General features: G+C 42.8%; 1 protein-coding gene across 7 annotated transcripts in view; it reads left to right on the top strand.

The window, feature by feature from the left end:
* Window positions 1-12493, top strand: part of RAPGEF4 (Rap guanine nucleotide exchange factor 4) — a 488280-nt gene that overhangs the window by 436718 nt on the left and 39069 nt on the right. For all 7 annotated transcript variants that reach the window (XM_073633880.1, XM_073633882.1, XM_073633881.1 and 4 more), the window contains 2 exons: window positions 7278-7365; window positions 9430-9494. In XM_073633880.1, coding sequence (XP_073489981.1) covers window positions 7278-7365; window positions 9430-9494 — 153 coding nt within the window. The remainder of the gene's footprint in view (window positions 1-7277; window positions 7366-9429; window positions 9495-12493) is intronic.

The following is a 12493-nucleotide window of genomic DNA, read 5'->3' as shown; positions in this document are numbered from 1 at the left end:
CCTCTTCAGCCGCCCCAACGGGGGTGGAGGGGGAGGCTCACGCGGAGGTCCGCTCTAGTCTAGGCCTGTTGGCCTATCAAAGATGTTTGACGAGGTTGATGTTCTCTTATTTTTGTGTATTAACTGTTCGCCTCTTCTCTCCCCAGTCTTCTCTCTTCCTCTTTCTTTCTAACCACCTTCTTTGGTACATGACCAAGTCCATGAAATTTCCTGGTCTCCTCCCGGAGAGTGCATTCCCTGACCCTGGGATCTCGAACCATGACAAGCCACCATTAGGTAAGCGTAAATCTGCACACACTGAACCGCCACCATGACTAAGGTACTTTCACTAAATGTACACGGATTGAACTCCAATAGGAAAAGACATCTGGCACTGAGGGAGTTTAGACAATCAGGAGCTGATATTATTATGGTCCAGGAGACCCATTTTGACAGGGAAGGCTCATTCGCGTTTGCATCCAAATATTACCCCCAAATATATATAGCTTCGGGTAGTCGTAAAAAGGCTGGAGTGGCCATACTTTTCAAGAAGGGAACTCCCTTCACATGCGTGTCTCAATATTGTGACCCTAACGGCCACTTCATTATTTTGAGAGGAACGTGGCAAACACAAGAAATAACGCTATGTGCACTATATACCCCTAATACTAAACAACACAGCTTTCTATCCAAGGTAATATCCCGAATATTTAGGTCTACTCCTGAGGTGCTTGTTTTGGGAGGTGACTTTAATCTTGTACAGTCACCCACGGCGGACCGCCAGACGTTAGCCCCTCACGCTCCAACGCCTAGAGTCCACAGAGACTCGAGACTATTCAGACAAATCACCAGACGATATGCGCTCTTTGATGCGTGGAGGGCTCTATGTCCTGGAGGCCGACAATACACATTTTACTCAGCCCCCCACTGTACACATACACGCATAGATTACTTTTTCCTTAATAATTTTACTTTAAAACTGACACGTAAAGCGCAAATACGACCTATCTCTTGGTCAGACCATGCCCCTATTTTACTAACGCTAGACCTAGGCACCCCCGTCCGTAGACCCTACAACTGGAGACTAAATACATCCCTTCTCCAACACCAACCGGCCATAGACGAACTAAACTCTACACTTAAACTTTATTTCCTAGAAAATTCCAATCAGGAAGTTTCACTCCCTACTCTTTGGGAAGCCCACAAGGCGGTTCTTAGGGGTAAATGTATAGCGATCTCCTCAAAACTTAAAAAAGACGCATCAGCTGCCAAAATAGAAGCAGAGAGCCAACTTAAAACACTTGAACATAGACTCCGGACCAGCCCCACGATAGAAAAGCTAAGGAAAATAATTAAACTTCGTGCCACTCTTCGTGATCTAGCTATGGGACAAGTGGAAAAAGCCCTAACCAGGTTGAAACAATTGTTTTATGACAAGGGGAATAAAGCACACTCTCTGTTGGCTAACAAATTGAGGGAGAGATCCCATATGCAAACCCCGAATCAGATTAAAAACAAATTAGGTCAGTTACTATCACACCCTGAAGAAATTGCAAACACATTTGCGGACTTTTATAAAGACCTCTACAACAGCCCGGACATACCTAGCAACCCTCCCTCTTCTGACCTGTCCCACTCGATGAAACAATACCTAGAGCAGAGTGGAATTCCCCATATACAATCATCAGATCTACTAACACTTAATGCACAGATCACTGATGAGGAAATAGAACTCACTATTAAATCCCTACCGTCCCATAAAGCACCGGGCCCAGATGGGTTCCCATACGAATACTATAAAGCATTTCTCCCTCTTATACTACCCCATCTTCGTAAACTGTTTAATGCTTTCCTCCAGGACACTCAAATTCCCTTAGAAATGCAGAAATCCTTCATTACCCTGATTCCCAAAGCAGATAAAGACCCCTCCATTTGTGCAAATTATAGGCCTATTGCACTGTTGAATTCTGATTTGAAAATCTTCACCAAACTTCTGTCTAATCGCCTGAATGCGATCCTGCCATCATTGATCCATAAGGATCAGGTAGGGTTTGTCCCAATGCGACAAGCAAGCGATAACACTAGAAAAGTGATAGATTTGGTGGAGGTGGCGAGCAGGGACGGCGCCCCCTCTATGTTGCTCAGCTTAGACGCTGAAAAAGCTTTTGATCGGCTGGGGTGGCCGTTCCTGTTCGCCACGTTGAGCCACATGGGCTTCCGGGGCCCCTTTTTGCGGGCAATACAACACTTATATTCAAACCCTTCCTCACAGGTCAGAACCCCTTTTGCACTCTCAACAACATTTTCAGTCTCGAACGGTACAAGACAGGGGTGCCCGCTGTCACCCCTGTTGTTTGCACTATGTGTAGAACCCTTAGCGGCTTCCATCAGGAATAATTTAAACATACGAGGGGTCATGGTCAGAGATAGAGAGTTTAAGATTTCCCTCTTTGCGGATGACATAATTCTCACCCTGACCCAACCCCACATCTCCCTCCCAAATTTACACGCTGAGTTGGACCAATTTCGAACCATCTCGGGATATAAAATTAATGCCTCAAAGTCAGAAGCTCTGCCCATTAACATCCCGGATGCTGACATCACACTCTTAAAATCTAATTATAATTACAAATGGAAAACAACTGCCCTGAAATACCTAGGGATTTATATCACCCCTAAATTTAACACCCTGTACCAAGAAAACTTTCCCCCTCTTTTTGGCACCATTAGATCCCTACTAAATCAATGGAAAAAACACCATATATCCCTACTAGGACGAATTGCATCTATTAAAATGACTATTCTCCCGAAGCTACTGTACCTTTTCCAAACACTCCCCATACCTATACCACTTAAGCAATTGAAAAAGCTCCAATCAGACTTACTTCATTTCGTTTGGAACTATAAAAAGCACAGGATCTCCAAAACAGTGTTGATGGCATCACGCAGTGAGGGGGGTCTAGCCTTCCCCAATATCGTTAAATACTACCAAGCCACACAGCTGAGAGCGCTGGCATCATGGTTTACTCAAAAATCATATAATAAGTGGACAGAGATCGAGAAATTTTGGCTAGCCCCGATACACCCGAACAACTTATTATGGAATGCAAACGCGGAAGTAGCTCCAGAACGCCTTCTGGGTCCCATGTCCATGTTAAAGAGGATTTGGCGCAAATTAGCCCAACCTCACAAATTAACCTCAGAAAAATCGACCCTGACATCTTTTGTCTGCAACCCCAAGGTGCCAGATAGCCTCACGCATCAGATGTCATACCCTTGGTCCTCTAGGAACCTGTTCCACTTTGGAAACATAATAGATCCCAGAACTCGTAGACTCCTATCTTTTTCGGACCTGCAGGCCAAGCACAAACTCCCAAAACAAGCTTTTTACGGATACCTACAAATACGACATTACGCACTAACTATAGCCCCAAATCTACAATTTTCACCTCCATCCCCGTTTGAAACTACCATCATGGCAGGTAGCTCACAGAAAGGGCTAATATCAGAAATATACAAGATTTTGAATACCATCGATCTGGAAGAGCAGGGTAAACATCATTACATGCTCAGATGGGAGAAGATCCTTGGGGAAGAACTTCCATTAGCGCAGTGGCAGGCAATATGGAATCAGACAGCGAAGAGTTCAATGTGTACACTATATAAGGAAAACTCATATAAGATTCTCTACTTCTGGTACATGACCCCAGATGTACTTCATACAATTTTCCCAGATAGCTCAGATAAATGCTGGCGATGTCAGGACGCTATAGGCACTCTTATACATATATATTGGACCTGTCCGATATTAGCTCAGTACTGGGAGATGGTTCGCCATCTCCTCTCTCGCCTCTTGGAAGTGGAGGTCCAAGCGACTCCAAAATTCTTCCTATTAGGTCTATCACCACTAAAAATTTGCAGACCATATAAGAAATTAGTAAGACATATACTCACAGCAGCACGCTGTCTTATAGCCTTAAACTGGAAACGTACCTCTCCACCCTCAGCTGAAGATCTTTACTCTAGAATTAAAGATATAGAGCTGATGGAGAAAATGACAGCTAGAATTCAGGACAAGCTGGAGGCGCATAACAGGGTCTGGGAGCTGTGGCACCTCCGGGAGGACCCACTATGACCAGGTAACAATGCCAATTAGAAGGCTTACTTTCTTCTTTCCCTTCTTTCCTTTCTTTCCTCCTATCCTATTCAGTAACTGAATGAGCGTTTATATAATCATACCTGCATTACCATAGGAACCAACATTAGACAAGCCATGGAAAAAAAAAAAAAAAAACAAACACATGTGTTATACCATAAATGGATATACTGTACAATGTTTGTGAATGTCCATGTTCCTCTATATTGTGTTACTATAACCTTCAATAAAATTTGATATTTGCAAAAAAAAAAAAAAAAAAAAAAAAAAAAAAACCACAAACAACTTCAGCTGAAATACAGGACTCTCTGAAAACAAGTGTTGCGGCTGTTTCAAGATGCACAATAAAGAGGCACTGAAAGAAAGATGGGCTGCATGGTCGAGTCGCCAGAAGAAAGCCATTACTACACAAATGCCACAAAGTATCCCGCTTACAATACGCCAAACAGCACAGAGACAAGCCTCAAACCTTCTGGCACAAAGTCATTTGGAGTGATGAGACCAAAATTTAGCTTTTTGGCCATAACCATAAACGCTACATTTGGAGAGGAGTCAACAAGGCCTATGATGAAAGGTACGGAGGTGGATCGCTGATGTTTTGGGGATGTGTGAGCTACAAAGGCACAGGAAATTTGGTCAAAATTGTTGGCAAGATGAAAGCATGTTATCAAATACTGGAGGAACATTTGCATACATCAGCCAGGAAGGTGCGCATGGGACGTACTTGGACATACCAACATGACAATGATCCAAAACACAAGGCCAAGTCGACCTGTCATTGGCTACAGCAGAATAAAGTGAAGGTTCTGGAGTGGCCTTCTCAGTCTCCTGACCTCAATATCATTGAGCCACTCTGGGGAGATCTCAAACGTGCAGTTCATGCAAGACAGCCCAAGAATTTACAGGAACTGGAGGCTTTTTGCCAAGAGGAATGGGCAGCTTTACCATCTGAGAAGATAAAGAGCCTAATCCACAAATACCACAAAAGACTTCAAGCTGTCATTGATGTCAAAGGGGGCAATACACGATATTAAGAACTGGGGTATGTAAACTTTTGATCATGGTCATTTGGGTAGTTTCTGTTGTCATTGTGATTTAAAAAGAGTAAAAACTGGGAAGTGGGACTAGGAGGACATGTCTGTTTTTTCTTCTTCTGCCCTTTTTAACGTTGTGTGTAATAATTAAGAAAATGTTGAATAAAGAAATTAAGGAAAAAAAAAAAAAGAGTAAAAATAGTTGATAGATAATAAATGGTTTCAGCCAAACACTAACCATGAGTGAAAGAAAAGTTTTTGTGTTATCATTCATATTCTCTGAAAAATGGCCTAGAAATCATAAATTCTGCCAGGGTATGTAAAATTATGAGCACAACTGTATATATTTACTGTAATAGGACAGTTGAAGCTAATCCCCAAAATGTCAGAGAGAAACAGGTTGTTTACCATTGCTGACCATTTTCTTAAAATTCTAGTTACTGGAGAGGATCTGGCTTCCTTACACCGAGTCACTAACCAGAGCAAGCATGTAGCACGTACGTCTGATCTGCATTAGGGATGAGCTTCGAGTTCGAGTCGAACTCATGTTCGACTCGAACATTGGCTGTTCGCAAGTTCTCCGAACAGCGAACAATTTGGGGTGTTCGCAGCAAATTTGAATACAGCGGGACACCCTTTAAAAGTCTATGGAAGAAATCAAAAGTGCTATATATGCAAGTGTTTGGGGGCCTGGGTCCTGCCCCAGGGGACATGGATCAATGCAAAAAAAAAGTTTTAAAAACGTCCGTTTTTTTTCGGGAGCAGTGATTTTAATAATGCTTAAAGTGAAACAATAAAAGTGTAATATCCCTTTAAATTTCGTAGCTGGGGGGTGTCTATAGTATGCCTGGTGGCCTGGTACGGTTCAGGAGGGGGGGCGCTCTCTCGCCCCCCCCTCTTTTCCTGCGGCCTGCCAGGTTGTGTGCTCGGATGAGGGTCTGGTATGGATTTTTGGGGGGACCCCACGCCGTTTTTTTTTTTTAATTTTGGCGCGGGGTTCCCCTAAAATCCATACCAGACCCTTCAGGTCTGGTATGGAATTTAGGGGGAACCCCACGTCATTTTTTTTTTGGCCGGGGTTCCCCTTAATATCCATACCAGACCTGAAGGGCCTGGTATGGAATTTAGGGAGACCCCCATGTCATTTTTTTTTTTAAATTTTGGTTCGGGGTTCCCCTGTGGGGAATTCCCATGCCGTTTTTATCAATGAACTTTTATGTGTATTGTCGGACCGGCAATGCAATAGCCGCGAGTAGTTTTAAATGACTTTTTTCCTTTGAAATGTCATTTTGCTGTCAGACTGTTCTAAACACGGGAAACATGCGCCCCTTTACAGGCATACTATAGACACCCCCCAGCTATGAAATTTAAAGGGATATTACACTTTTATTGTTTGACTTTAAGCATTAATAAAATCACTGCTCCTGAAAAAACGGCCGTTTTTAAAACTTTTTTTTGCATTGATCCATGTTCCCTGGGGCAGGACCCAGGTCCCCAAACACTTTTTATGAGAATAACTTGCATATAAGCCTTTAAAATTAGCACTTTTGATTATTCATGTTCGTGTCCCATAGACTTTAACGGTGTTCAAATGAACTTTTTTCCTGTTCGCATGTTCTGGTGTGAACCGAACAGGGGGGTGTTCGGCTCATCCCTAATCTGCATACTTGTTCCAGGTCATTGACTCAGAAAACTCGAAAGCCATGGGATCAGTATAGAGCCAAGCAACTGACACTTTAAGGGCTAACCATTTTATTTAGTGACAGGAGCTTTGACTGGTGTCCAGAGAGCTTTAACAAAGCGTGTCCGAAGCCTTGTTTTGAAGCAAGTTTAAACTAGTCTTAAGAATCAGAAGTTGGCAGTTACAGGTGACATACTTTCTTACATGCTAGTCTCCTGTATCTGCAAAATAGGCATCAAACCAAAACTAATCAGATCTTGTGAAAGTTAGCAAAATGGAGCCTATTGTCTCTTAATGTAATTAGTGCACATCCTGCACTTGAACTCAAAAATGATCAAACCAAAGTGCAATTTATGAACTACTTTGTTCTTGTAAGTGAAGTGATAACACGGTGCAGTATTACTAACATTCCTTCTTTTTGTTTAAGGACCCATCAAGAAATCACAGAGCATACAGGCTGACTATAGCTAAACTGGAGCCACCAATTATTCCATTTACACCTTTGCTCATTAAAGGTAATCTCATATTTTAATCATACAAAGATAAATGATGGCTTATTAATTAATTATATCTTTGCTACTTATTCTCAGGGTATCACTGGACTTACCTATAGGAATCTTGTATTAAAATTTGCAGAATGTAAAATCTGCACAGTCATCTGAAAAGTTGCAATGCAGTGTAAACTGGTTATGTTGAATAAAGTTTCACAAAATCAGGATTTAAAACAAAACACAAAAAAAACTTAATATAGATTTGTGTTCATTAATAAATCATTGAATATGTTTTTAAATGAAATAAGTGTGAAATAAAAATAAATTTGATTGGATATCAGCCATTTTTATCCAAGGTACAGCAGAGTTCAGACTTGGGGAGATAGAAGCAGCACAAGTAGCCAGTAGGGTGTACTACAGTGCTTACGTGTTAACATGGTACATGCTAGTAGGAGAAGAGAGTGGAGAGACAGAGGTAAGTGCCTTAGTGTGCTGCTTCACCTTTCCATGTCCAGTCATGGGCTGGGAGTGGACAAGCCCTGTAGTTTAGTCACTAAACTACTTCAAAATCAGGTCTTCTGCTCTACAAGACAGGGCTGTGTTGTGTAGCGGAGCTGTGTAAATCTCAGAAGTGGATAGACATGATTACAAGCATTTTGACAGCTAAACTCATTCTTATATACATATTTCATCTCTGTATTTAGTTATTTTCTTGGAAGTCAGCAATAAACAAGCTGCTAACAGGCTTTCAGCATACATCAAGTCATGCTGAAGGTGCATTGCTCTTGCCTTTGATTCTGACATTTATGTAAGACCCAAAAGTGTTTATTGGAAATGTTTATGTTGTCCAAGCAAGCATTTAGCTTCCAAACAATGTTTGCACTTAATAAAGCAATGCAAAGCACAGTTATAATATTCAAATTGCTATAAGTCACAACAGCTGATCAGATTTCAGTTACAGATTTCGGCAAAAGTAGTATTCTAGGCAGTTGCTGTCACATACCTTGTGGCAGAGCCTGACATGTAGAGGGAAGCCTCCCGTACAACCCCGGCTCTGATCGCTGGAACAGCAGATGTCAGTAGAGACAGCAGACCCCGGATTGGGCACACAGCAGGCGGCAGGTGCTTGATAGGCAGCAGGTGCAGAACCAGCAAGTACCAGGTAGCATGCAGAGCAGGATGGGTGGATAACTGGAAGCAAGGTCAGACAAGCCATGTTAGCAACAGACGGTCAGATACAGGCATAAATGGCAGGCAGAGAATGGTCAGGATACAAGCAGAAGTCCGCATCGTAGAATCAGGCAGATGGGCAGAACGGAGAGCAAATGCAGAGACAGGCCAGGATTAGGGCAAGTAGCGTTCAAGCACGGTCAGGGCAAGCCGGGTCAATCACAGAAGTAACACAGGAACAGATACAGGAACATGAGTAATAGCTGTAGATCAGACAGCACTGGCTAATAGGACTTCTGCATTTTAAATAGTCCCATTGGCGCCAACATTAGCGACAGGTATGCACATGTGCATTTGTGCATGCGCATATGCATTCACAAACAGTTATGCACATCTGTACTATGGCTAGTGCCTTCCTGACAGTTGCTGTTGGTTACTGCACTGCGGGGCCTTTTCCAAATGCATTGCAAACTTTTCCTCTGAAGAAGACCCCAAACGTATCGGTTGAAACGCGTCAGCCATTGTTATACATTAGACATTATGTAATGTTGTGTATAATTTCCATGTTTGCAAATTCTGTATATTTGGTATGGCTATGCCCCATCAGAGCTCATATTTTAACTATTATTAATATTATATCTTATTCTGTAAATTAAGCATCTATTTTTCTATATCCATGCATATTTTTCAATTACTTTACATTGCTGCTAACCCCCCCCCCCCCCGGGGGACTCTTCTCATGTTCTATTTAATTGTGGTGTGCAGACCCATTATCTCTCCCCATATGTGTCTTCCCCATGGTTACTGCACTTTATTGAACAGAGTGTAGGTAGGTAGATGGGCTGAGCTTAGAGTGTCCAGGGTTCAGAACACACATATCTTACCCTGCCTGACCATCTCTTCTTTATTTCTTTACAGATATGACTTTTACCCACGAAGGGAACAAAACATTTATCGACAATCTGATAAACTTTGAGAAAATGGTAAGTCTGTCTTTGCATGGGTGATGTGAAATCATCCCAGTAGCCACAGGACAGTGGATTTCCTCTTTCCTAATATAATAAAGCAATTGTAACATCTGCCTCCCAGGAGATTAAATCTAAACAGCTTACACTAAGTACACTAATATGAACTCTCTATTCCAAGTTATTCCTACTATCCCATCTGTGTGCTTCTCTCATTTGTAATGCTAAATCACAGTTTAAGTAAAGTCATTATGTAAATTAATTCTAATTGAAATATTTAACGTTAAACAAGTCTTTAACCTCTTTGGCTCGTTAAGCTAAAGTAACATTAGTGTGTTTCCATGTCTTGTCTTGCATATTATAGGCAGTGACTTTGGAATAATTTGAGACACTAATTAGGTTATAATCTATGCGCCAAAAATACTGTTAGTGTTTTATTATGGCCATACACATATCAATACAATCGTTCAATATAATCATTGTTTCACAGAAAGAAATTCACACCTGGGACTGAACTCCAGGCAAATATATGAATGTAAACCCAATGTGTTATCACCCAATACGATTGATAACAAAGCAAGCTTAAAATAGATTGACATAAACATTGACATGAATTCGCACTAGGGATTATAAGTAAGGGTTAGGCATAGGATGGCATCTACCGTCCAGCAGTAATAGTAGTAACAGCAAGCAGTAATAAGATCTAACCTACCAAACTGCAGGAACTATACTGCCAGTGTGCACCAATGGCAGCTATACCAGGCATAAACTAACTGGGTAGACACTGTCCTTATTTAAATAACATTAAGGCCTCATGCACACTGGACATTACATTAATGTTATAAAAATGCCAGTTAGCTTTGCAGTGAGTTTTTTAAAGTTTTTCAACATTTTTGCAATAGCGTTTTTTAGCGTTTTTCGGCATTAGCGTTTTTTTAGCGTTTTTTTTTCTTCCAATGGATCAAAAACGTTAAACACCGGTGAGACCCGTTTTTGAGCGTTTATCTGCGTTTTTAGGTGTTTTCTGACGTCAGAGCGTTTTCTTTCTCGTACATCACGGGACACAGAGCCTCAGTAATTACTGATGGGTTATATAGGGTATCACTAGGTGATTGGACACTGGTCACACCCTAAACAGGAAGTTCAACCCCCTATATAATCCCTCCCCTTACAGGGATACCTCAGTTTTTTAGCCAGTGTCTTAGGTGTTGGACGTGTAAAGATGTCCTGTGCTGAGCTCCAAAGGGAATATCCTATATCCTATACTGGGGCAAGCCAGGCGAACCGGATCCATTTCAAAGTGTCCTTTCTAGGCTGAATTGGATGGTACCCGGGCCTCGTGTCCGAAGAAACGAGGTTTTACCTGTAACGCTTCCTCTTTTTAGAGAGCTGGATGGTTTTTCTAGCCTTATTTCTGGCCGGGTGCTTTACAGGCCCAGAATTGCGGATCCCCCTATCCGTAGGGGGCCCCAGTCTCTGAAGGTTTTCCAAACGGAGCCCACCGTGAGAGGTGAAGATTGGGTCTGTATAACAGAACCCTGAAGCTGGATAAGGTAAGGGAGATTCCACAGATTTTTTTAATTCTACTAGGTTTCTCCTTTAAAGTAAATGCATGCTATGCCTATTGTCGCCACCGGGGGCTGCCAAGAGCACATACCTTCTCATGCTGATGTCTGTCTCAGTGTTTCACGCTGCACAAGCTCCTCCAGCCGAGCTCCAGGTAGGATGGGATGGGGGGGTTCTGGATTCTGGATCTAAGGGATCTGAATCGATTCCTAAGGATTCGGTCCTTCCACATGGAATCAATTTGGACAGTAGTCTCCATCCTGCAGGGAGGAGAATTTCTGGCATCGATAGACATCAGAGATGCATAGCTGCATGTGCCCATTTTTCCTGCTCATCAAAAGGTCTTGCGCTTCGAGATAGGAGGGCGCCATTTCCAGTTTGTGGCTCTGCGTTTCGGGCTAGCCACTGCACCTCGTGTGTTTACAAAAATCTTGGCTCCTCCTCTGGCCAGATTAAGGACTCAAGGTATAACTGTTATAGCATACCTAGACGACCTGCTCTTGATAGACCGGTCGGTAGCCTGTTTGAACGGAAACTTGAGGACCACAGTCAAGTATCTGGAACACCTAGGTTGGGTCCTCAACCTAGAAAAATCTTTCCTAAAACCAGTAAGAAGACTGGAGTATTTGGGTCTGATCATAGATACAACCCAGGAGAAAGTATTTTACCTCAGGCATAGATCACTGCCTTAAGGGAGCTGATTCTGGTAGTCAGGACCAAAAAGGGTCCTTCTGTCCGCCTTTGTATGAGGCTGCTGGGAAAGATGGTAGCTTCATTCGAAGCAGTTCCCTATGCTCAGTTTCATTCAAGACTGCTGCAACACAGTATCCTGTCGGCCTGGAACAAGAAGGTTCAGGCATTCGATTTTCCGATGCACCTGTCCCATGCAGTGCGTCAGAGTTTCAATCGTTTTTTTAAACCCCGAAAGCCTGCAGAAAGGGAAATCCTTTCTACCGATTACCTGGACGGTGGTAACAACGGATGCCAGTCTTTCAGTTTGGGGAGCAGTTCTGGAACAGTCTGCGGTCCAAGGGGTATGGTCCAAAGCCGAGAGGACCTTGCCCATCAACATTCTGGAGATCCGTGCAGCATATCCCTAAAGGCCTGGACTCTCAGGCTACAGGGTTGCCCAGTCAGGATCCAGTCCGACAATGCCACAGCAGTGGCTTATATCAATCATCAGGGAGGCACCAGGAGTCTGGCAGCCCAAAGAGAAGTGAACCAGATTTTAATCTGGGCAGAAAAGCATGTGCCATGCATATCGGCAGGTTTCATTCCAGGGATAGAAAACTGGCAGGCGGACTGCTTAAGTCGCCAGCGGTTATTCCCAGGGGAATGGGGGGTTCCAGATGTAGATCTCTTTGCATCCAGATTCAACAAAAAGATTGACAAGTTTGTGGCAAGGACAAAGGATCCTCTTGCATACGGGACAGATGCGTTGGTGATTCCGT

Source organism: Aquarana catesbeiana, linkage group LG06 (assembly GCF_042186555.1).
Source record: "Aquarana catesbeiana isolate 2022-GZ linkage group LG06, ASM4218655v1, whole genome shotgun sequence".
Classification (NCBI taxonomy): domain Eukaryota; kingdom Metazoa; phylum Chordata; class Amphibia; order Anura; family Ranidae; genus Aquarana; species Aquarana catesbeiana.
Note: the sequence above shows the minus strand (reverse complement) of the source record. Positions and strands in the feature narration are given on the sequence as shown.